The following is a 23,248-nucleotide window of genomic DNA, read 5'->3' as shown; positions in this document are numbered from 1 at the left end:
ATGGTTAAATTTATAAAATCCATAAAAACTCAAAACTTGTTGAAGATAAAATGGCCTGCTGATCCAAAATAATGTTTTGATCAAAACTCCATTTCCACAGCTCTCTCTCAGAAAGTGAAACAAAGAGGTCCTCAGAAATGGAGTATGATAGAAGAAAATAATTAAATCTTGAGACCCATTGCATGTGAGACTGAAAGCTGATAAAGCATAATTTAGATAAAAATTCATCAGATTATTTTTTCAACTTTCTCAAGCAATTAAGAACATTATAGTGCACTCAAGTTCTAATTGAGAGGAAATCCACTTCCACTTGGACCAATGCCGCTGGGGTGCCTGAAGGTAATGCCAATATGTTCTGAAGGAGAGAATTTAGGGCATCTCTACACCAGCTTAAAATCCTGCATTAAAACGGGGCTTTCTGCTTCCATTTATTTATTTATTTATTTATTTATTATTATTGCATTTATATCCCGCCTTTATTCCTCTTGCAAGGAACCCAAGGCGGCTTACATTATCCTCCTCCTCTCCATTTTATCCTCACAACAACAACCCTGTGAGGTAGGTTGGGCTGAGAGTGTGTGACTGGCCCAAAGTCACCCAGTGAGCTTCCATGACCGAGTGGGGACTAGAACCCGGATCTCCCAGCTCCCAGTCCAACACTCTTGCCACTACACCATACTGGCTCTCTTCCATTTTAAATGCAGGATCACAACGACTCCCTTTTCCATGTGCTTCCTTCTCCCTCTCCCCTTCCCCCTCTTTCTCCCTGTATCTGAGTCTTCCATTATCTTTCATTGATCTCTCTCCTCTTCTTGCCGCTTTACTCTTTTCACGGAAGAAACTGAAGTGGAACACAACAGGGTAATTCGATAGCTTATTATCTACGATCTATTTAAAAATGGAACAAAGGGCATTTAGTGCAGGAGACGCCTTGAATGATTATGGTGTCATGTAAAGAGCTGGCAAACTTCCGTGAAGGAGCAATCTCAATCTCAAGATAAAAGCTCAGTGTGAAGAAGCCTTAGAACTGTGTCCAACTTGGCAACTTAAAAATCACCCCAGCCCCATACTAAAACACCATTATAAGATTTGGGCAATAGCTTTGCCTTGAAAGAGTTCTAACACTGGATCAATCAGAAAGCCCCCTTTTGTATAACAGAACTTCAAAATGGCACCCACTGTTCATAGAGCCATAGATCTAACAACACCTACTTGAGTATTCCAAGAGAGTGTCTCCCTAAATGTACTCCAAGACATTTACATCCTTTACATTGTTCTATCTGATGCCCACTAACTGACCATCAACATTGCAGAGGTCTCTTCCCCAAAACCATAACTATGGTTTTAGCTTTGGCAATCAAAACTGATACGTAGCCCCTGCTGCTGGAAGAAACCCTACCTGTGCAGTTTCAAGATGATGGTCACCAAGCAGTTGTTCTGCAGGATGCTAGCTCCCCATTTGGTTTTAAAACACATTTGAGGTGCTCTCTCCACTCCATGGATAGAAAGGATTTCTTTAAAGTCAGCCATCTGGCAGCTCTTTAAAGCCAACCATCCATATGGTCATCTATTGTCTCATTCATGTATTCTCTTACTCATATATATTCTTACTAACAAAAGGAAACTTGGAGACACTTTCCTGAAGGTTCAGCCTCAGGAAGCAATGTTTCTGCAGAGTAAAGCTCTTTCACCCAAATGAAATTCATTATGAATTGTAAACCGCAAATTGCCTAAATGAGAAAATGGATATTGCATTACACTGTATTGAGCGTATGCTAAGGTGAGCATTAGAATTCAAGACAGGAGTGCCATTTACTTGATGTGCTAGCTGTTTCTGTAATGCCCCTTATTCGAGAGGCAAAGCAGCAGCTTGCCTATTTCTGTAGCTATGCAGAATACTGATTCAAAGCTTCCTTTATATCTTTTTTTATTGTGCCATCCATAGAGCAGTACATAATGTAGATCTTAAATGACAGACTGACCTTGAATACTTATGGAGATGGCAGTAATGGCACTGCAAGAAAGGAGAACAACTTAAAGGTAGGAGCTGTTCAAAGACAATATGTCTTTCATTCAGAAAATGTGATGCTCAGATAGAAAGAAAGAAGTCCGTGCGAAAAAGACACAGATAAAAAACCAGGAGCCTCATGAAATAGCCACAAAAGGAAAACTTTAGGTTTGTTAGCCTAGATTCCATTAGAATTCCTGTGAGATGTGTTCTGGAATGTGACTTCTGCTGGACAATCTGCTCACATGCTGCTGAACTTCCTTGTGAAAACTCAAGTGTCAGCCAGAATAAATGGATTGGGGAGGAATTGTTGCTGTCTCGTTCTTCTGGGGTTATTTTTTTTCTGGATTGATTATACATATAAAAAGGACCCCATAGATCTGTTGCATTTTTTCAGTGCTTCTCTTATCTAGACTCCTGACCCCTACCCTGTTTTGCCATAGAATTGCATTGACTTAGATGTGCATAATTAATCACACAGGTAAAAGAAAGATCAGACCCTTATTAGCACCACCATACACCATACTGCATTTTCAGTATGACAAAATGTAGCATTGATATCACACTTCAAGAGCAACGTTACCCAACCTGGTACCTTCCAGATGTTTTGGACTACAACTCCTAGCATTCATGACTATTGACCATCCTGACTGGGGCTGATGGGTGTTTAAGTCCAAAACATCTGGAAGGCACCAGGTTGGGGGAGACTGCTTCCACGTATTCCAAGCACGTCGCATCTATTAATCCAATGTGCTTTATAACAACCTGCTATGGTAGGCCAGTATTTATCCATATACTGTAGGGTGAGGGTGGGCTGAGAGTGATTTAAATACAGGACTTTAGGCTGGTGGAGAGATGCCCATAGACAGAACTTTGCTAAATGCCACCTAATCGGTCAAATGGCTGAAGCAAGATCAGAACCAGTGACTTTGTGGTTGAGAGCATGCTAAGTAGATCTCACACTGCTAGCACTTTCCGTTGTGTTTTCTGATAAGAAACACATATCATATATACAATATCATTTGTATATTATATTAAACAACGAGTATATAAAGTTCATGCTTTCCCATGGTAATTCTGCTAAGTCTGATCTACCATGAATAAAAAGTTATGTCTCTAGCTTTAAGACTGGGAGAAGCTGGGAGTTGTAGTCCAACACATCTGGAGAACACCAGGTTGGGGAAGGTGCTTTAAGAATTCCACAGGGAACAAAACAACAATTGGATCAAAATTGCAGAGACATGGTGTGCCCTTAGTGCTCTGTATCTCATAAAATTTTAGTTGAGAAAGCACATACAATTTTCCTGCAGAATAATGTTACTTAGGAACCAGTGGAGTTCTGGGGTAGGGAAGGAGGTGAGCAGGGAATAAATTCCTCTTTTGTACAACAGGTAGTGGAGTCTCCCCGCCCCCAATTCATAATATGAAGAAATACTGCTTTATTTACATCACTTCCAGTACAACTCTATATTTTGATCATCTGTCCCTGTTGTTATGACTTACTGAGGGCATTCAGGCAAGCCTAAAAAATATGGAGGGGGGGCTGTGGAAATGGGACTTCTGCTGTACCATTTGGGAGGAATCTCAGCATAGCCTCTGTTTTTGGAATGTATAGATCTTTATGACTGGAGAAAAAGGAGGAACCATCAATTCTGTGGCTGCAAGGGGGATGCATGTAAAGAACTGCCATTTTTATTGAAGCGGACGGGGGACTCACCTCTGGGTGTGTACCGTAGCACACACAAGTTCCTGACTGGAGTGGCTGACTTTCTAGTCCTTGCTTGTGAATCAGTCAGAAATCACTAATATTTCTGGCCAGGGCTGGTGTCAAGGGTAGCCATGGTTGGGCACCTGCTGAGGGCCCACACTCCAGCAGGGGCTCACTGACAACAGCCCCCTGGCCTTGTTTCTCCACTTCATCACAGCAACCTGCTTGTTCACCTGCCTCTTACACTAGCCCAGACAATGGTGGTGTTGAGAAGAAGGAGCAGTAGATGTATTTATTTCATTGCTCCTGGTGGTTCCACATGGAACTATGGCCTGGTTGGAGTCCACCAGGAAAAGAGCCTTCAGCATGGTGGCCCCCTTCCTTTGGAATTCCCTGCCTTTGGAGTCAGGCAGGTGCCAACGTTGTGTTGCTTTCAGTGCCTCCTGAAAACATTATTATTTCAAGAGGCCTTCCCTGAGTGACCAGCCGCGGTTTATTAAGTTCCGAATCTGTTCTTTTAAAATGTTTTGATTGTTTTAATTATGGGGTTTTATTCTTTTATCTTGTTGTTCACCACTCCGAAATCTTTGAAATGGAGCAGTATATAAATGTTGTAAATAAATTTCTGTACCACCCCTTAGATGAAGCTCTCTGGCTGCTTCACAACAATGGATAAAGAACAGGATTATGCAACAATACCACATTCTGATGAAGACATGGTCCATTTTTTTTTTTTAGCATACAAAATAAAAAAAACAAGTTAAACAACTAAAAACAACATCAGTAAACAACTGTTAATAGACCTGTTCAAACCGCAGACATACATGCCCCATCATATGCCATTAAATGCCTGGGCGAAGAGGGCAGTCTTAACCTGACACTGAAAAGATGACGCCAGGCTACGTGCTCACTGCTGACTTGCTCCCTGGCTCTCAACCTGCCAAGCAAGCAAGTGGAAGCGATGATGGGAAAGAGGAAGAGGGGCAGGAGCACCTGGTGACGATGGTGGTGAGAAGGCAGACTCACTGAGGGAGGGGGCCCATTGAGGGTGTCTTGCCCAAGGGCCCTCCAAAGCCAGCACTGGAGCCAGCAATGTCATTCTGGGTTTCCCTAAAACTCATTCAGGCTCAATAGAGGTGCCTGTGTTGTTTTCCAACAGCAGTTAATAGCAGCTTCTGAAGCATGTGTTCGGTGGTAGAGGCCAGTGGGGAGCGGAGGCTCCTATTTCAGTGGGTTCAGCACATTGGGCAGCTTCTTTAGAGTTCTGGCTGGTTCTGACTGAAACCCAGAGCAGATTCACTGCCCCACTGAAAGAGGAGCCTCCAGCCTCCACTGGCAGCATCTCAGCATACGCTTGGTCCCTAGTTCAATCCCTGGCATCTCCACAAAGAGGCTCAGGTAGCAAGTGATGTAAAAAAAGTTATATAGATAGATAAAACACCTCTGCCTGAGGCCCCAGAGAGCTGCTGCCAGTCAGAGCACTTTGACCTGGGATAAAGGCAGCCTCCTGTGCATTTGTGATTGCAGTCAGGAAAGAACAGGGTACCACACACACACTCACACACATCCATATCACTGCTTCTGAGCCAGTTTTGGTACCCCTGTGGTTTTAAGCTTAAAAAAAAAAAAAAAAGATTCTGGGATATTCCCAGACTGTGTGTAATTTGTCCCTGTGTCAGGGGTCTTGCTAGGCATGGGCCCATACAGCCCAGGCCCCAAATCTATTTCCCAGGGCCCCAGGTCTATGACGCAGACCCTTGAGCATCCACTGATGACAATAGAATTTTTTCTCTCTCTCTGCTTAATTGCCAGATTACAGTGGGAGAGGGAAGGGTTAATTCTCCGCTCTCCACAGGCTGTTTTTCACCTTGCTGAATTCCGTCTCCTGTCCCTTTGCACACGTGGGCAGAATAAGAGGAAATAGCAGACTCCGGAAAGCTGTTTTACTACCTGCAATATTGGCACAGATTGTGAAAGGATAAGTGTAACCATTGACCTCTTTTTTGGGAACACAGACAAACCAGTTTACAATCTGGTTGTACAGAAAGAGGGATGGGGAAACCATCCACTTCCTACACATAAATTATGGATCCTAGTTAGTAAGTGGCTTTGACCTGACCTGTGATTAACATCACTTTATGATCATGTCTTTTTAGGTAACGTTTCAAAATAATAATAATAATAATACGCAGATGAAGAAGATATCTTAGAAAATAAATATAATAGAAAGTGGTGGAACAGTTATTTACCATGTCCCATTAGGAATGGGACATGCAGCAATGGTTTTTATAGATTTAGGTTAGAAGTTAGAAAAAATATTCTAAATATCAGAACAGATTAGGAAAGGAACAAGTTATTTAGGGAGGTTGTGGAATCCTTGGAGGTTGATGCATTTCACAGATGCATATCTATCTCTCACTGACCTGTTAAGTGGTGACTTCTATGTATGAATGAGTGATCGCTCATTAATAATCACAGACAGAATTTTCCCATCATTCAGTGAAAACTCAAAACAGAATACTTTTTCAGTGGAGGCAGTTCACCAATTTACCTGCAATTCAACAAGTGCTGATCAGTCATGTGATGAGAGATCAAGCAATGAATATGCATGTGTGAAACACTGCAAAGAAAACAATGGGAACAGCATTAGACCAGAATGCCTAGCTTCACCTATAGAAAGTCTTGCATCATACCCAAAGATAAGGAACTTCTTCACATGGAGCTTTATCCTACTATTGAGATTGCTCACTCATGGAAGTTTGTGGGCCCTTTAGATGATGCCGTTAATCTCCAGGGCGTCTCCCACACTAAATGACCTTTATTCCATGTTTTAAAAGATCAGAGATAATGAGCTATCAAATTACGGTGCTTGAGTTCTGCTTGAATTCCCTCCATGAAAAAATGAAAACCCCTAAGAGCAGCTAGACCACAGTGCCATCTAGCAGTTGTATAATGAAACATACGGAAGACTTAGATAAGAGGGAAAAGGAGGAGGGAAAGGAAGCACGTGTCAAGGGAGTCCGTCATGATCCTGCATTTAAAACTGAAGCAGAAAGCCCTGTTTTAAAAGCAGGATTTTAGGCTGGTGTAGGGAATTCCTACTCAAGGGTAGGAATATTTCTTCCCGTGGGGCAGTGCTGTAACTTCCATACTTTTAGAGTGGGAATAAAGTGTAAGTTAAAGACTCAGAGTTTTCATATTTTTTGAAGAGGGAATGACCTTGCCACTTGGGGATGCCATCAGCTTTTGAGGGACACCTGGGCTGGATCTACACATCGCCTTTTTTCTCTTCCAATGAGGTTTCACCGCCTACCTTTCACACTATGCAGTAGCCTACTCAAATTGGAACTGGAATTTCCTACTTCCGTGCTCCCGCTTTCAATACCCTAATATCCCGGTATTTCCCCTTAATGTGCTCTGATTTTCCGCCTTCGCTACCATAGCCGGTCATAGTCCCCTCCTCTGCCTGTCCATATGCGGCGGTGTTTGTATTTCCCTCCTGTCCAATCACAGCTCTCGATGGCCCCATGTCTTCTTCGATCGCATAGCTTCCTCAGCAGCCCCTGTTTCCTCAGCAACAAGCAAAGGGCTGGATGTGCGCGCGCTTGTCTGATCTCGGAAACTAAGCAGGGTCGGTCTCAGTCAGTGCTTGGATGGAAGACCACCTGGGAATCAGGCTTCCTGCCCTGAGCAGGGGGTTGTTATATCCCTTCAAATGAGATTAAGTTTTACCCCCTCCTATCCCCCGCTCTGGATGTGAAGCTTCACAACTTCGAAGCTTCGAAGATCATGCATCAATTAGAAAAAAAAAAAATCAGAGAAGCCCCGATTCTGCGGGGATAATGCCTGAATTTTAAAAAAAAACATCCGAAGCGGGGGATAGGAGGGTCAGACGAGCGCGTGCAGGAAAACAGCACAGCGCTCGAGTGCGAACCGAGCTCGGGCATTCGATGAAGCACTGCAATGGGGAAAATGGGTGAGTGTGAATAATCACATTTTAATGTGAGAGCGTTTAACCTGACGGGACACCGAATTCATTGCGATGGTGGGCGCAATGTACATCGGCCCCAGTTGGTTCCAATAAGTTGGAAAGGATGGAAATGAGGGAGAGGCCAATTCTATGATCCCAGCAAACTGGGAGGCTGCTACTCCAGGGCTAATGCTGGTGTCATTAGTCACAATCTGATGCACTCACAGCAGCAAAGCGAAATAATGTCAGTAGAAACGAAAGGCAACAGCAGCATCGACAACCCTTACCACAGTATCCCTAGAAACTCCATTGTGACTTACCAGTTGCAGTGCTGTGCAAGGACATGGCCTCACAACAGCCATGCAGAAAAGGCACCAGTCACCGTATGGCAATAGCTGCAATGCCACTTCATCCCACATAATACAAGCTAATTGAGGGAGTCTACAGCACCACCCTACCATTATACCAGTGTTTTTCCACACCGCCCTGATACCATAGCATTGTGCTTCATGGAAATAAGAGAATTCCATAGCAGTCCCATCGAAACAAGCAGGTGTAACTCAAGGTTAACATTGCTCTGTTGGTCTTAAATGATTTAGTTTCCTTCAAAACCTTCTCCATTCCATATTCTACAGATATTCTACCTATTCTTTTCCATTCTATATTCTACAGATAAATATTCTTGGTAAAATTATTATTATTATTATTATTATTATTATTCCCTTTAAATATTTGCTATAGTTATAGCATTAATATTGAAGTTAAATGTTATTTTGTCTTAGATTTTATTCCTGCATATTTGCCTCTAGATTTATTCTGAGCAAAACACAGAACTAAACAAAATATTCTTCCAACTTTATAAAATAAGTCTAAAAGTTCTCATGTTTGAAGCTCTGTGTTTAGCTCTCAGTTTCATTCAGAATAAAATCTAGAAACACAGAAAATCAGAGGAATAAAATCTAGAGTTATAGCTACATTGAAGAGCTCACACTATATAAAGGTAAAAAAAAAGGTAAAGGTGTCCCCAACCAGTTGTGTCCGACTCTAGGGTGTCGTGCTCATCTCCATTTCTAAGCCGAAGAGCCAGCGCTGTCCGAAGACGCTTCCGTGGTCATGTGGCCGGCATGACTGAACACCGAGGTGCACGGAACGCTGTTACCTTTCCCGCCAAAGCGGTACCTATTTATCTACTTGCAATTTCTTGCTTTTGAACTGCTAGGTTGGCAGGAGCTGGGACTGAAGACGGGAGCTCACTCCGTCACGCAGCACTCAGGTCTCGAACTGCTGTCCTGCCAACCTTCCAGTCTGCAGTTCAGCATCTTAACCACTAAGCCACTGCGGCCCCTCACACTATATAGGCATCACTAAATGAAATGTTCCATAAATGGGGTACGCATGCAGTGCATGACTCATTGCAGTGTAAGTAATAAGTGTACTTTAAGATACACTCCACTAGATGAGTAACTGGGTTTTTTTTGTGGAGGGGAGCTGATAATCATTCTGAGAGATCTGTTTGCTGACAGCATTATGGTATTTGGTGTACTAATTTAAGAGCCTTACGGATGTTTAACAACACACTGAGTAATACAGTAACACAGGCCTGGTTCGAGTGTTCGGTGGCTGTATCTTGGAGTATGTTGGGGTGCTGGTGGACTCACCACCCAGCCAGGATCACATGGTGATTTTGATGGTAGCCCTTCTTTTAAACTGCCACAAACGCACAAATCAAGGCAGCTTATGGACCATGGGGTCACAGGTTCATATAATTGTCTGTGTGATATGAGCCTGACTGGGTTCTGTGAGTTTGCTGGTTAACCCTATGTGCTTCCAGAGGTGCTCATGTGCGGAGCTTTTGAACTGTAGGTTTCCAGCAAGACATTGGTTGTGACCTAAAATATAGAGCTTGTTGTTGTTGTTGTTGTTCAGTCGTTCAGTCGTGTCCGACTCTTCGTGACCCCATGGACCATAGCACGCCAGGCCTTCCTGTCCTGCGCTCTCTCCCGGAGCGTGCTCAAGTTCATATTCATTGCATCCGTGATGCTATCCAGCCATCTCATCCTCTGCCGTCCCCTTCTCCTTTTGCCTTCAGTCTTTCCCAGCATCAGGGTCTTTTCCAGGGAGTTTTCTCTTCGCATTAGGTGGCCAAAATATTGGAGCTTCAGCTTCATTATCTGTCCTTCCAAAGAGCAGTCAGGGTTGATTTCCTTTAGGATGGACTGATTTGACCTCCTTGCAGTCCAGGGGACTCGTAAGAGTCTTCTCCAGCACCACAGTTCGAAAGCATCAATTCTTCGGCGCTCAGCCTTCCTTATAGTCCAGCTCTCACAGCCATACATTACTACTGGGAAAACCATAGCTTTGATTAGACGGACCTTTGTTGGCAAGGTGATGTCTCTGCTTCTTACTATGCTGTCTAGGTTTGCCATAGCTTTCCTCCCAAGGAGCAAGCGTCTTTTAATTTCATGGCTACAGTCACCGTCTGCGGTGATCTTGGAGCCCAAGGAAGTAAAATCTGTCACTGCTTCCATTTCTTCCCCTTCTATATGCCAGGAAGTGATAGGGCCAGATGCCATGATCTTAGTTTTTTTAATGTTGAGTTTCAAACCAGCTTTTGCACTCTCCTCTTTCACCCTCAACAAGAGGCTCTTGAGATCCTCTTCGCTTTCTGCCATTAGGGTGGTATCGTCTGCATATCGGAGGTTGTTGATAATTCTCCCGGCAATCTTAATTCCGATCTCTGATTCATCCAACCCGGCATTTCTCATGATGTACTCTGCATATAAGTTAAATAAGCAGGGTGACAATATGCAGCCTTGTCGTACTCCTTTCCCAATTTTGAACCAATCGGTTGTTCCATCTCTGGTTCTTACTGTTGCTTCTTGACCCTCGTACAGGTTTCTCAGGAGACAGGTAAGGTGGTCTGGTACTCCCATCACTTTAAGAATTTGCCACAGTTTGTTGTGATCCACACAATCAAAGGCTTTAGCGTAGCCAATGAAGCAGAAATAGACGTTTTTCTGGAATTCTCTTGCTTTCTCCATGATGCAGCGAATGTTGGCGATTTGATCTCTAGTTCCTCTGCCTCTTCTAAACCCAGCTTGTACTTCCGGTAGTTCTCGGTTCGCATACTGCTGAAGCCTAGCTTGTAGGATTTTGAGCATCACCTTGCTGGCATGTGAAATGAGCGCAATTGTGCGGTAGTTTGAACACTCTTTGGCGTTGCCCTTCTTTGGAAGTGGAATGTAAACTGACCTTTTCCAGTCTTGTGGCCACTGTTGAGTGTTCCAGATTTGTTGGCATATTGAATGCAGCACTTTAACAGCATCATCTTTTAGGATTTTAAATAGCTCGGCTGGAATACTGTCATCTCCGCTAGCTTTGTTGTTACTAATGCTTCCTAAGGCCCACTTGACTTCACTCTCGAGGATGTCCGGCTCAAGTTCAGTGACCGCACTATCATGGCTATCAGGGACATTCAAATCTTTCCTGTATAGTTCTTCTGTGTATTCTTGCCACCTCTTCTTAATCTCATCTGCTTCTGTTAGGTCCCTGCCTTCTTTGTCCTTCATCATGCCCATCTTTGCACAAAACATTCCCTTGAGATCTCCAATTTTCTTGAAGAGATCTCTAGTCTTTCCCATTCTGTTGTTTTCCTCGATTTCTTTGCATTGTTCATTTAAGAAGGCCTTCTTGTCTCTCCTTGCTATTCTCTGGAACTCTGCATTCAGTTGGGTATATCTTCCCCTTTCTCCCTTGCTTTTCGCTTCCCTTCTTTCGTGAGCTACTTGTAAAGCCTCATCAGACAGCCACTTGGCTTTCTTGCATTTCTTTTTCTTTGGGACGGATTTCGTTGCTGCCTCCTGAACAATGTTACGGACCTCCGTCCATAGTTCCTCAGGCACTCTGTCTATCAGGTCTAATCGCTGAAATCTATTCCTCACCTCCACTGTATATTCATCAGGGATATGATTTAGGTCATACCTGAAAGGTTTAGTGGCTTTCCCTACGTTCTTCAATTTAAGCTGAAATTTTGCAAGAAGCAGCTCATGATCTGAGCCACAGTCAGCTCCAGGTCTTGTTTTTACTGACTGTATGGAGCTTCTCCATCTTTGGCTGCAAAGGACATAATCAATCTGATTTCGATATTGACCATCTGGTGACGTCCATGTGTAGAGTCGCCTCTTGTGCTGTTGGAAAAGAGTGTTTGCTATGATCAGCATGTTCTCTTGGCAAAACTCTATTAGCTTTTGTCCTGCTTCATTTTGTACACCAAGGCCATGCCTGCCTGTTATCCCGGTGATTTCTTGACTTCCTACTTTAGCATTCCAATCCCCTATGATGAAGAGGACATCTTTTTTTGGTGTTAGTTCTAGAAGGTGTTGTAGGTCTTCATAGAACCGATCAACCTCAGCTTCTTCGGCCTCAGTGGTTGGGGCATAGACTTGAATTACTGTGATGTTGAATGGTTTGCCTTGGATTCGTACTGAGATCATTCTATCGTTTTTAAGATTGTACCCCAGTACTGCTTTTCCCACCCTTTTGTTGACTATGAGTGCTACTCCATTTCTTCTAAGGGATTCTTGCCCACAATAGTAGATATGATGGTCACCTGAATTAAATTCGCCCATGCCTGTCCATTTGAGTTCGCTGACTCCCAAGATGTCGATGTTCAATCTTGCCATCTCATGTTTGACCACCTCCAGCTTACCTTGATTCATTGATCTGACATTCCAGGTTCCTAAACAATATTGTTCTTTACAGCATCGGATTTTCTTTTCACCGCCAGACACATCCACAGCTGAGTGTCCTTTCGGCTTTGGCCCAGCCGCTTCACTCTTTCTGGCGCTACTTGGAAATACCCTCTGCTCTTCCCCAGTAGCATATTGGACACCTTCCGACCTGAGGGGCTCATCTTCCGGCGTCATCTCTTTTAGCCTTGTGATACGTTCCATGGGGTTTTCTTGGCAAGAATACTGGAGTGGGTTGCCATTTCCTTCTCCAGTGGACCACATTTTGTCAGAACTCTCTGCCATGACCTGTCCGTCTTGGGTGGCCCTGCAGGGCATAGCTTATGGCTTCACTGAGTTACGCAAGCCCCTTCGCCACAACAAGGCAGTGATCCATGAAGGGGAAAATATAGAGCTAAGCTGAAATAATTGAACAGTTTTAGTCCTGTTGACATTAATTGCAAAAGGGATATGGTTTACTCAGTGCGGGCTCCAGGGTTTTGAGGGCCTTTGGCCAAGACGTCCTCAGTGGACCCCTCCCTCAGTGAGTCACCTTCTCACTGCCCTTTGTCACCAGCTGCTATTGCTCCTCCTCCTCTTTCTCGACATTACTACCACTTGCTTGCTTGGCAGGCAGAGAGCCAGGGAGCAAGTAGGCAGGGGCATCTGCTGCTCCTCCTTCTCACCACCTCTGTTGTCTGGGCCAGATTGGAAGGCAGGTGAACAACCGGGTTGCTATAGTGAAGAGGAGGACTAAGTCCAGGGGGTTCTTGTTGGTGGGCCCCTGCTGGGGTGTGGAGCCTTGGCACGTGCCCAACCATAGTTTTACTCTAGGAGGCACTTCACATGCTACATTTTCAGTATGTGTAGACATATCAGGGAGTTGTGATTGATTTTTAAAAACACACATTGGCCTCCTTTGCTGCACAAGGTAGATTATTCAACCCTTATTTGTGGTCATGTAGGCATTTGTAGACATAGCAAAATCATTTCTTATACTGGCAGGGGCTCATTCTGAAATTACTAGGGCCTACTTTGGAAAAAGCGGTTGCAGCATTGCACTTCAATTTTGCTCAAGTACCAATTTCATGGCTCTTCCTGGCTTTGGAAAATACACAGGGTAGAGAAATTATATATTATTTGGACTAGGTCAACTTTACCCCTCTACACTGAAGAGAAGGGCTAGCAGACAACGGCTGCAATCTTGTGTCCACCTACCTGGGAATAAGCACCATTGAAATCAGCAAGGCTGACTTCTGAGTAAACATGCATAGGATTGTGCTATTAATGTATCACTAAACCACCTCTGGACAACAATGTGGTGCCATAACTAATCTAATTTCTACATTTAAATATTCCATCTTTCATCTTTAAACAAGAATTCAAGACTGGTTGCCACAAATCCAAGTTACAGGTAGGTTGAGTTGAACGCAAACACATGCCCACTCTGCTATGTGTTGAACTTTGCACTCCCACTCTCAACATGCTAGTGCACTACACATCCTATGCATGTTTACTCAGAAACAAATATCAGGGATTCAGTGAGCTTACTCTCAAGTAAATGTGCCTAGGATTGCAGCCATACATAGTCATGTGAACTAGCCCTGAGGATGAGAAGAATAGCAGTGCATAGCTCCGCCTCTCCAGTTTCCAAAATTCAGAGCTGTCAGATATGCAGTATGCACATCACAAAGGAATCGTATGTTGGGGTGCAGTACTTTTGGGTATGCCTGCAAAATGCTGAGGCAAAAATGCTGGGGGAGACATACTCCTGTGATACCTAGAGCAGAAATCCTCCTTGATAAAAACAACAAAGATTCTTGTGGCACCTAAAAGACTAACACATGTAGTCTGACAAAGATTTTTGTACATAGCGTCTACTTCATCAGATGAATGGTTAACCTCAAACTGGCAGATCTATATACACATGCTGGGTGGGGGGAAGGTGTAAACTATGTTGTCAGATGGAATTAAAATGCAAAAAGTATGGACAGTAATGATCACCTTAATACTTGCCACTCACAAAAGGTTGTTGGGTGATAACACACACGTTATTGCAATGGTGAGCTGATTAACCTATGTAGTGTGATTAAAAAACAACTTATAATCATATTCAAACTACAGGAAATAGAGCTGAATCCCCTGATGAACTGTACTTCAGCAATTTGGCATTGATATCTGTCTTTGAAATTCCTTTGTTCAAGAATGGCTGCCTTAAAGTGATTGACAGTGGGCCAGTTCGCACCAACACAGCTGGGCCATCATGGGTTATTTAACCCACGATGAGCTGCAGCATGTGCAGGGCATGTGTGGCTGCCATTTTGAATACACAACCCCCAACTGTGTGAACCTGGCCACCATGGGTTATTGGAGGATTAAACAACCCCTGCATAACCCTTGATTAGCAGTAGGGCAACCCCCAACCTGGGGCTGAATATTCAAAATGGCAGTTGAATGTTCCTAGCACACACCACAGTTCATCATGGGTTATTTAACCCATGATAACCTGTTGTCATGATAACCCTCTGTGTTTAGCAAACCAAGTCAGAGGGGCTGTTCACACAACATGCTAAACCACACTCAGTGGTTGAGGGTGGGTTGTTGTTGAATCGTGGGTTGTTTGTTGAATCATGGGTTAGGATGTTATCTGAACCCAGGACAGTTTCCACAAGATGGCTTGTTAACCATGCAGTGTGGCTTATTTTTCTCGAACAAGCCACCTTGAGAACCCATGATTTGTTGTTGGGTTACTCAGGTTGGTTAACAAGCCACACTGCATGGTTAACAAGCCACTCTGCAGAACCTATCCTGGGTTCAGCTAACTCATGGTTCAACAAACAACCCACAGTTCAACAACAAGCCACATTCAACCATTGAGTGTGGGTTAGCATGTTGTGTGAACAGCCCCAGTGTGTCCTGGGAGGTTGAAATGATCCCCCACTGGTTTCTGAACACTGCCATTCCTGATGTTAGGTTTGTGTCCACTTATTCTTTTACATAGAGTCTGGCGTCTGGCCTGATTGCCCTTTGTAGAATGCAGTGAGGCAGTGTTGGCAAAGGATGGCATATGTCACATTGGAAGATGATCAGGTTTAAAAGCCTCTGATGAACCCCTATGAAGCCCTCCTTGTCGATAATATTAAACTACAGAGGATACTAAGCATGTTTACTTGGAAACAAGACCTCTAAGTTCAATGGGACCTACTCCCAAACAAGCATGCTTCAATAGGATGCAGCCTTATTGCAGCTCTTGGGCAATAATGCACCCACACATTGTTACATGCAAAACTACTTATCTCATCTTTGACTATGCCTTAAATCGCCCACACCATTTGTTCATATTCCAGCTCACTTGCTTAAGACTTCCTGTAAAACGCAGAAAGCCAATCTCTACCAAGCATTCAAACAGCAAAATCCTAGTATGCAGATACAAATGGCCTGAGAATGCCTCCATTTAAAACATAACAAAAGTGCCAGCAACTTGCAAACCAACATTTAAAAATTCAGAGTTTAATTTTGAAAGTTGGGATTTATAGACATGAATGTAAGTAAGCCAACTGGACCTACCTATTGTTACCAATTTTCTATTGGATTTCCCAAAGCTTTTGTTACTGGGGGAGAAAAAAACAAGGCTCTCACGCAATCCTGTAATTGCCAAGTTATTTTTGGTTGTCTGACATATTTGTACCATTAAATTGCCACTTTTAAATATCAAGGACTATTTAAACAGCTTTGCAGTAATCACAACTCTCCCTCTCCAGCTCCCTGCAACCTGCAAACATTTGGGGCATGTTCTGCTTGGGCGGCTGTTCCATTTCCATATCGTGTGCTACAAAGGCCTTTTCTGCCATGTCTGCTCTCCCCTCTGCCTGGAATTGTGGCATGTTCCTGAGGCAAAAGTGGCATGAGATATGAGAAGTAGTCTAGAGCAGGGGTCCCCAACCCCCGGGCCACAGACCGGTCCCGGTCCGTGGCCTATTAGCAACTGGGCCGCAGGGGTGTGTGAAACCCCCTCACCTTGGGTCCACGGGGGTCTGCAGGGGGGGAGGCGATCCATCCCTCCCCCTCCGGAATCCTCGCTGGCCCCGGCCAGCTCCGCTCCGCAGCAAGTCCGCGGAGCTGCTGGCTGGCTCTTGCCACTAGCAGACTTCCGGCCACTGGGATGCAAATGGCGTCCGCTATGCGGACGCCATTTGCGTCCCTGTTCTTCAAGTAATAGGCTACGTAAATCTTTACGTAGCCGATTACTGCAAAGAATAGGGATGCAAATGGCGTCTGCATAGCGTCCCAGCAGCTGGACGTCCGCCAGGGCCCGGAGCCGGCTGGCAGCTCCGCGGACTTGCCACGGAGCGGAGCTGGCCAAAGTCTGGCTGCTGGTCTACAGCATGGCTAGCTGGCAAGGCAGGTTCCCTGGTGGGTTGCAAGAAATGGTTCAACTGGGAACATAAAGAATTCTTGTATGTTTCCTTGTTTATTCTAGCAGCTTGAATTCCCTGGCCCTGAAGCAGAGGGACATGATCCTGGCATGTTGTTTTTCCATCTAGTCTACTTTTTTCCCTATTCACAGCCCAGTCATATAAACTGCCACCCTGAAATGGTAGCTTGTATGATCTGGAGTAAGGCTCCTGCTGCCCATATGAAGGCACCACTTGTCTCTTTGTGCAAGGAAGATCCCAGACTCAGTACTGGTGTGCTGGTGTCTCTATTCCCCAGCTCCTTTGACAGTCATTTTATAAGGTGCTGTAGGCTGCCAGCAGTAGTGTAATGGTACATTTTGAAGTGCAGGCACCCATCATGACCATCCCCATAGCCATGCCTCCAAGGAGAAACAATATAAATCCGTTTCTCCCCCAGCTACTGTGAGGATTGCTAAGCTCAGATGAAACAGAGACGTCTGAGGAGGGTGGCAGAGAACATCAGCATCCCTGCTAATCAAAGGGCATGATCACACAATCATGGGGGCGGGTAGCGGAAGCATGCTGCGGGGAGGGGAAGGGAAACCACAACAAGTGTCCCCCACAGGATTGCAGAACCACGTCGGGCAGTGTGGTTCCCTTACCTCTCCTCTACCCACGGTCCCTCCACTATAGTCCCACCACAGCAGTCATGCATCTGTAATGGCCCCAGGCCTGTAACCAAGTCACCTGTAGTTTTAGAGGGGCCTAGAGATCCATAATGCTTTGCTTTGGTTCATTATTAAGTGCAATCCCTTGTTAGTGGGCCTCTGAGCTTGTGAGATGAGTCAAAGGTTGATATCGCCGCCTCAGCACATTCCATGCTAACGAGCTACTGTTTATCTTATCAGGGCCTAGGATGCACCTGAGAAGTCAGGCTCTGTTTATGCCGAGCTACAGGTGCCTGTGCTGGGAAAGTTCTGATTGTTTCCCCTCTGATGTGGGGCTGTTAGCCTATGCTGGGAAAGTTGCAGATGAATGCTAATTAATGCTTGCTTCTGTCATGCTGCCTCACTGCTAACATGTGTGGTATAAGACCCCTTGTACCCCTTGGCTCTGGGTTCGGAGAAGCTGTCTGATCCAACCACTGGGTACACCTGTGTGCTGTAAGTACTCAATAAAGTCTCCTTGTAAGCAAACCTGGATCTAGCTTATCATCATCTCAGCACCTCCAAACCTTAGCAGCCCATGGCTGGGGCAATACAGCATCCCAGCAGCCACTGCAGTGGGAAAGGAGTCATGCCAGCTACTCCAGCCACCGCTCGACGATAGCAACAATAGAGATCGGCTGTGTCACCGGCACTTCTCTAGGTGGACATCTCTATGGTCACCTGGGTTTCTATGCAGAAAGTCCAACAGATGACATAGTAAGCCAGCCCAGGGCCCCGAACCCACTCTGCAGAGTGTGGGTTCTGAGGGTGGGTACTTTACCAATCGTGGGTGGGGAAAACGCTCCCCACACGACATGCTATCCCCCGTGGGTCGCACTCAGGAGCGACCCACAGTGGGTTAGCGTGTTGCCTGAACCCAGCCAAACAGTCCCAGTGGTTTGACCCTGTGAGCCCTGGCTCCACTATGTCACTGGCTGCCAGAGTGAGTGGCCACAGAGGCTTTCTGCCCCGATGCAACTCTGCAGCTTAACTTTGTGGCTTTTATATGTAAGGCTTATCAATGGCGTGTGTGAAAGAGCTGCATGGTTTTAGCTACAGACATGCAAAATAGGGTCGCCACCATTTTCTTTTTGTTTACAGGCACTGCTCCTGTGCCTTCAGCAACAGCCTGACACAGAAAAAAAAACAGCAAGTGAGTGTTTTCTTGGCACAGAGATTGGCTGTGGAAAAAGATTCCTTTGCTAAATTTCTGTGTGTCATGCTGCCCTTAAAATAACAGCTGGTAAAGTAAACTGTAGAGAAAGAATACAGGAGCAAAGAGTAAAAGTGGAATCGCCCTAATAAAGGGTAGAGCTCAAATGTGACAGTTCTGACTATACAAAGAAACAGAGAACACAGTGTGGCAGCTTTTTTCATATCCAACGATTGTGCCAAATAGCTGATGGTTAGTTAAACATATAAGAATTCATAGCTGGTATGAAGCTGGCATGAGGTCATCATAGTTGTCTCTAAATCATTCCCACAGATCTCCCATGTTAGCATATTTTGAGGGAAGATCCAATGAACAATATGTGCTCGTGTGCACCTCATGGATATAATGGCCCATAGTTAGAAGGGAGCTATGAAGTGAAGTATCAGGAACTTTTTATTACCACATGCACATAAAAATGTTCTACACGAGAAATCAGGGACAAAAGGAGTACTTAAAATGAGGTGCATCAGACCTCCTATAAAGTTTATTTATTGCTATAAACAATGGGTGTTTCCAGACTGTGGGTTCCTAGTGCAAACAATCCAAAGGCATTCTGTACTGTAGCTCTTCTGACTTTTCTTCCTTAATGGATTTTTTTCTGGTAAATAAATGACAGAAGCAGCGGTGGGCAAACATGGGAGGGCTACAAATGGAAGATACTGGTGTCTGGACCCTGTACAATTCTGTTAACAAGGCAGTGCAATTGTACAATAAAAATCTCACCCAACGATGAAATTATACTAGTTTATGGTTGTGCAAGAAAGGAATCGCTGAAGGAGGAAGAGGAATCAGCAGCTGGGTGTTTAGTTTTAACTAGCTTGTGTCCTGCTGATTTCAGAGTTTCTCCTCTTTTTCCTCATCTTACATTTAACAAGATAAGGTCAAAGCTCCAGACATAGAGCCTGTAATTAGGCTTAAGCATGCACAGTAGAAACCAACACATATTGCTTTCCTATTTATCCCCACCTCTATTTCTCTGCCCTTCCTCTGTTGTTTCCCCTGTGTTGAATTTTAGACTGTAAGTTCTGCGGGGCAGGGACCTGCCCTCTTGTATTCTGTAAAGCACCATGCACATTGGTGGTGCTATATGTGTGTGTGTGTGTGTAAATATGGATGGCGGTATTATTATTGTTCTCTGGGATTGATACTTGCCTAGGGTTAGGTGCCTATTGTTTAGATTTGCTGCTGTACGATTTTAAAAAGGAAGGGGTATAGAAATAGTGTTACACTGATCTCCGCACAGCAAGACTACTCCATTCCCCTAAGCCCTGCCTTTCATGTATAATCAATGCTGGCTCCTGGTTTTTAGGAGTCCTTGGACAATACACCCTGAATGGGCCCCCTCTCTCAGTAAATCTACCTTCTCATCACCATTGTCACGAGCTGCCATTGCTCCTAATCCTGTTTTCCATTATTGCTACCATTTGTTTGCTTGACAGGCAGAGAGTCAGTGAGCAAGCAGAAAATGGCATCTCCTGTTTCCCCTTCTCACTACCACCACCACCTCCTTTGTCTGGGTCAGAGTGAGAGGCAGGTGAACAAACAGGTTGCAACACTGAAGAGGAGGAGCAAACGCAGGGGGCTCTTGTCTGTGGGCCCGTGCTGGAATGTGAGCCCTCAGGGCCTACCCATGATGCCAGCCCTGAGAATAACAACATGAAAAGGGAACATTATGATCCAGAAATATATTCACTGATCATCTGGATAAGCTTTTAAATTTCTGCACTACCTACATATCCCTAAGGTCTAGCTATAATTATCAGTTCTTATTTTAAGGGCGGGGGGGGGGGGCACACAACAGAATAAATTATGAGCTGCAGATGTGATGTTCCTTAATTTAGCTAAAATGTCTGACAGGGCTAGGAATACTGGTTGCTTTTGAATGAAATCCCAAGAGTGAGGTTTTATGTCCGATTGCCAAGCTGAGCCATAAGTAGTACAAGTGATTCACCTCACTAAAGCTGAATAACTCAAATACTTTGAGGACAAGTTAAGTAGGGAAAGTTAAGTAAATGTAATTGTAGAGTAACACTGTCACCTGGTCTTACACAGTTTAAAAACTGTACATTAAATATTACTCATTTTAAGGATGGGATGGTTGTCTGGCTGTTAGGGTGGCCAGATGCAAAAGAGAACAGAGTGCCTCCACCTTTAACAGCTGTATAGAAGAGGAAATTTTACATAGAGAAGTCAGTCATGAAGTAAGCCTGTCTCCTACCTAGATTTCCAAATAAGAACATGGCAATGGTTATAGACAATATCCTCTGCATGAGGTTTGTGCTACTCTGTAGTAAGGCATAAGTGGCTACAAAATAGTAGTAATCTAAGCTTGTGCCATAATAAATTTGTTAGTTATAGGATACCAGAAGACTCTTTGTTGATTTTGTGGCAACACACCAACACAGCTATTCATCTGGAAATTGAATCTATCCTATATATCATAACATAATATGCAGTTGCCATAGCTAAGTCTACATGTGAGAGAGGAGTAAATATAATGGAACACCCCCCAATGCAGTGGTGTTCAGTAGTCCCACAGGTTAAAATCAAACCAATTATTCGGTAACACTCTTGGACGAAACCAATTTTCTGGATCCATTTCAGTTGGGGTTCAGACTGGGTTTTGGCATGGAAACAAGCCTTGGTCACCCTGTATGATGACCTATGTTGGGAGAAAGACAGGGGAGTGTGACCTTGTTGATTTTCGTTGATCTCTCTGCAGCTTTCAAATCCATGGTATCCTATAACCATGGTATCCTTCTGGGCTGACTGTCTGAGTTGGGAGTGGGAGGTACTGTATCGCAGTGGTTTTGCTCCTGCTTGGAGGGTCAGCTCCAGAAGGTTGTGCTTGGGGAACACTGCTTGGCCCTGTGGATTCTCCAGTATGGGGTTCCACAGGGATCAGTTCTGTCCCCTATGCTGTTTAACATCTACATGACACTGCTGAGTGCAGTCATCCGGAGTTTTGGGACGCATTGTCATCAGTATGCTGATGACATACAGTTCTACTCCTCATTTTCATCATCATCAGGTGAGGCTGTGGATGTGTTAGATTGGTGCCTGGCTGCGACAATGGACTGGATGAGGGCTAATAAACTAAAACTCAATTCAGACAAGACTGAGATGCTGTTGGTGGGTGGTTCTTCTGACTGGATGGAGGGTGCTCAACCTGTTCTGGATGGGGTTGCACTCCCCCTGAAGGAGTAGGTTCGTAGCTTGCGGGTTCTTCTGGAGCCATCTTTGTCACTTGAGGCTCAGGTGGCCTCAGTGGCATGGACTACCTTCTACCAACTTCAGTAGGTGGCCCAGCTATGCCTCAATCTGGACAGGGATAACCTGGCTTCAGATGCCTATGCTCTGGTAACCACCAAGTTAGATTTCTGCAATGTGCTCTACATGGGGCCTTTGAAGACAATTCAGAAGCTGCAGCTCATGCAAAATATGGCGGCTAGATTGATAACAGGGACAAGGTCAGAACATATTAAAGCGACTCTGGCCCGTTTTCACTGGCTGCCTATATGCTTCCAAGCTCCATTCAAGGTGCTGACTTTAACCTATAAAGCTCTACACAGCTTGGGACCACAATACCTGATGGCACGCTTCTCCCGAAATGAACCTATCAGTACTCTACACTCAGCATCTAAGGTCTTCCTCCAGGTGCCTCCTCCGAGGGAGGTTCAGATGGTGGCACCAAGGGAGAGGGCCTCCTCAACGGTGGCCCTCCAACTGTGGAATGATCTCCCCAACGAGGCCCGCTTGGGGCTAACATTGTTATCTTATCAGCACCAGGTTAAGACCTATCTCTTTTCCCAGGCATTTGGCAGCATATGATGAGTTTTTAATTGGCCCTGGATCCATCTTATGGACGGTTATGGTTGATTGCTCAAAGTCATTTTTAGATATATGTTGTCTCCATGGATATTATTTGTGTGTTTTATGTAAATAGTTTTTACATTTTGTATACATATTTTAATGTTTTTAATCTTTGTAAACTGCCCAGAGAGCTTTGGCTATGGGATGATGTAGAAGTGCAAAATAATAATAATAATAATAATAATAATAATAATAATAATAATCCTGATGGATAAGATTTATCAGGAGTCCAGCCATAAACTAAATGGTCATTTTTTAAACATTGACTAAGATGGTTAACTACTTTAACAAACCTCTTTCAACTCAGAGATCGTTTTCTTGAATTAGGGAAGCTTGTTGTAAAATAGTTTGAGACTCCGAAGCGCCCCCCCCCCCCCCAGGAATGGTTTAGGAGAGTTATAAAGGCCAGAGTGATTAAAGTAGAAGGCACAAAAGGAATACATATATTTTTAGACCCACCTAAGGGTGTGATCCTAAATTCCTCACTCTAGAGTGCTATAGTTCTCTATGGGATTTGTAACTCAGAGAAAGTTTAGGCTGCATACTGAACATTTGTTCCAGAAGATGGAGCAGTGGAAAAATTATTTGTACAGGAAGGCAGTTCAAGGAGTCTCTTCATACCCACGAAATTGTAAACAAGACATT

General features: G+C 44.3%; 1 protein-coding gene across 4 annotated transcripts in view; it reads left to right on the top strand.

Moving 5' to 3' along the window:
* The window catches only part of LOC146346811 (carbonic anhydrase 2-like), a 120,723-nt gene that overhangs the window by 48,513 nt on the left and 48,962 nt on the right, over positions 1-23,248 (top strand). Inside the window, exon 8 of one of the 4 annotated variants that reach the window (XM_084849206.1) lies at positions 1,951-8,494. The exons of 2 other annotated variants lie outside the window; for them this stretch is intronic. In XM_084849206.1, the coding sequence (XP_084705332.1) occupies positions 1,951-1,973 (23 nt within the window). In that variant the 3' untranslated portion in view covers positions 1,974-8,494. Of the gene's footprint in view, positions 1-1,945; positions 8,495-23,248 lie in introns of those variants that run through there. One more of the 4 variants, XM_084849208.1, reaches the window with a different exon arrangement.

The sequence above is a fragment of the Heloderma suspectum genome, chromosome 4 (assembly GCF_057233095.1).
Source record: "Heloderma suspectum isolate Gila_16-S chromosome 4, 16-S_ref, whole genome shotgun sequence".
NCBI lineage: Eukaryota > Metazoa > Chordata > Lepidosauria > Squamata > Helodermatidae > Heloderma > Heloderma suspectum.
The sequence above is the reverse complement of the archived record's forward strand: the minus strand, read 5'-3'. Positions and strand labels throughout refer to the sequence as shown.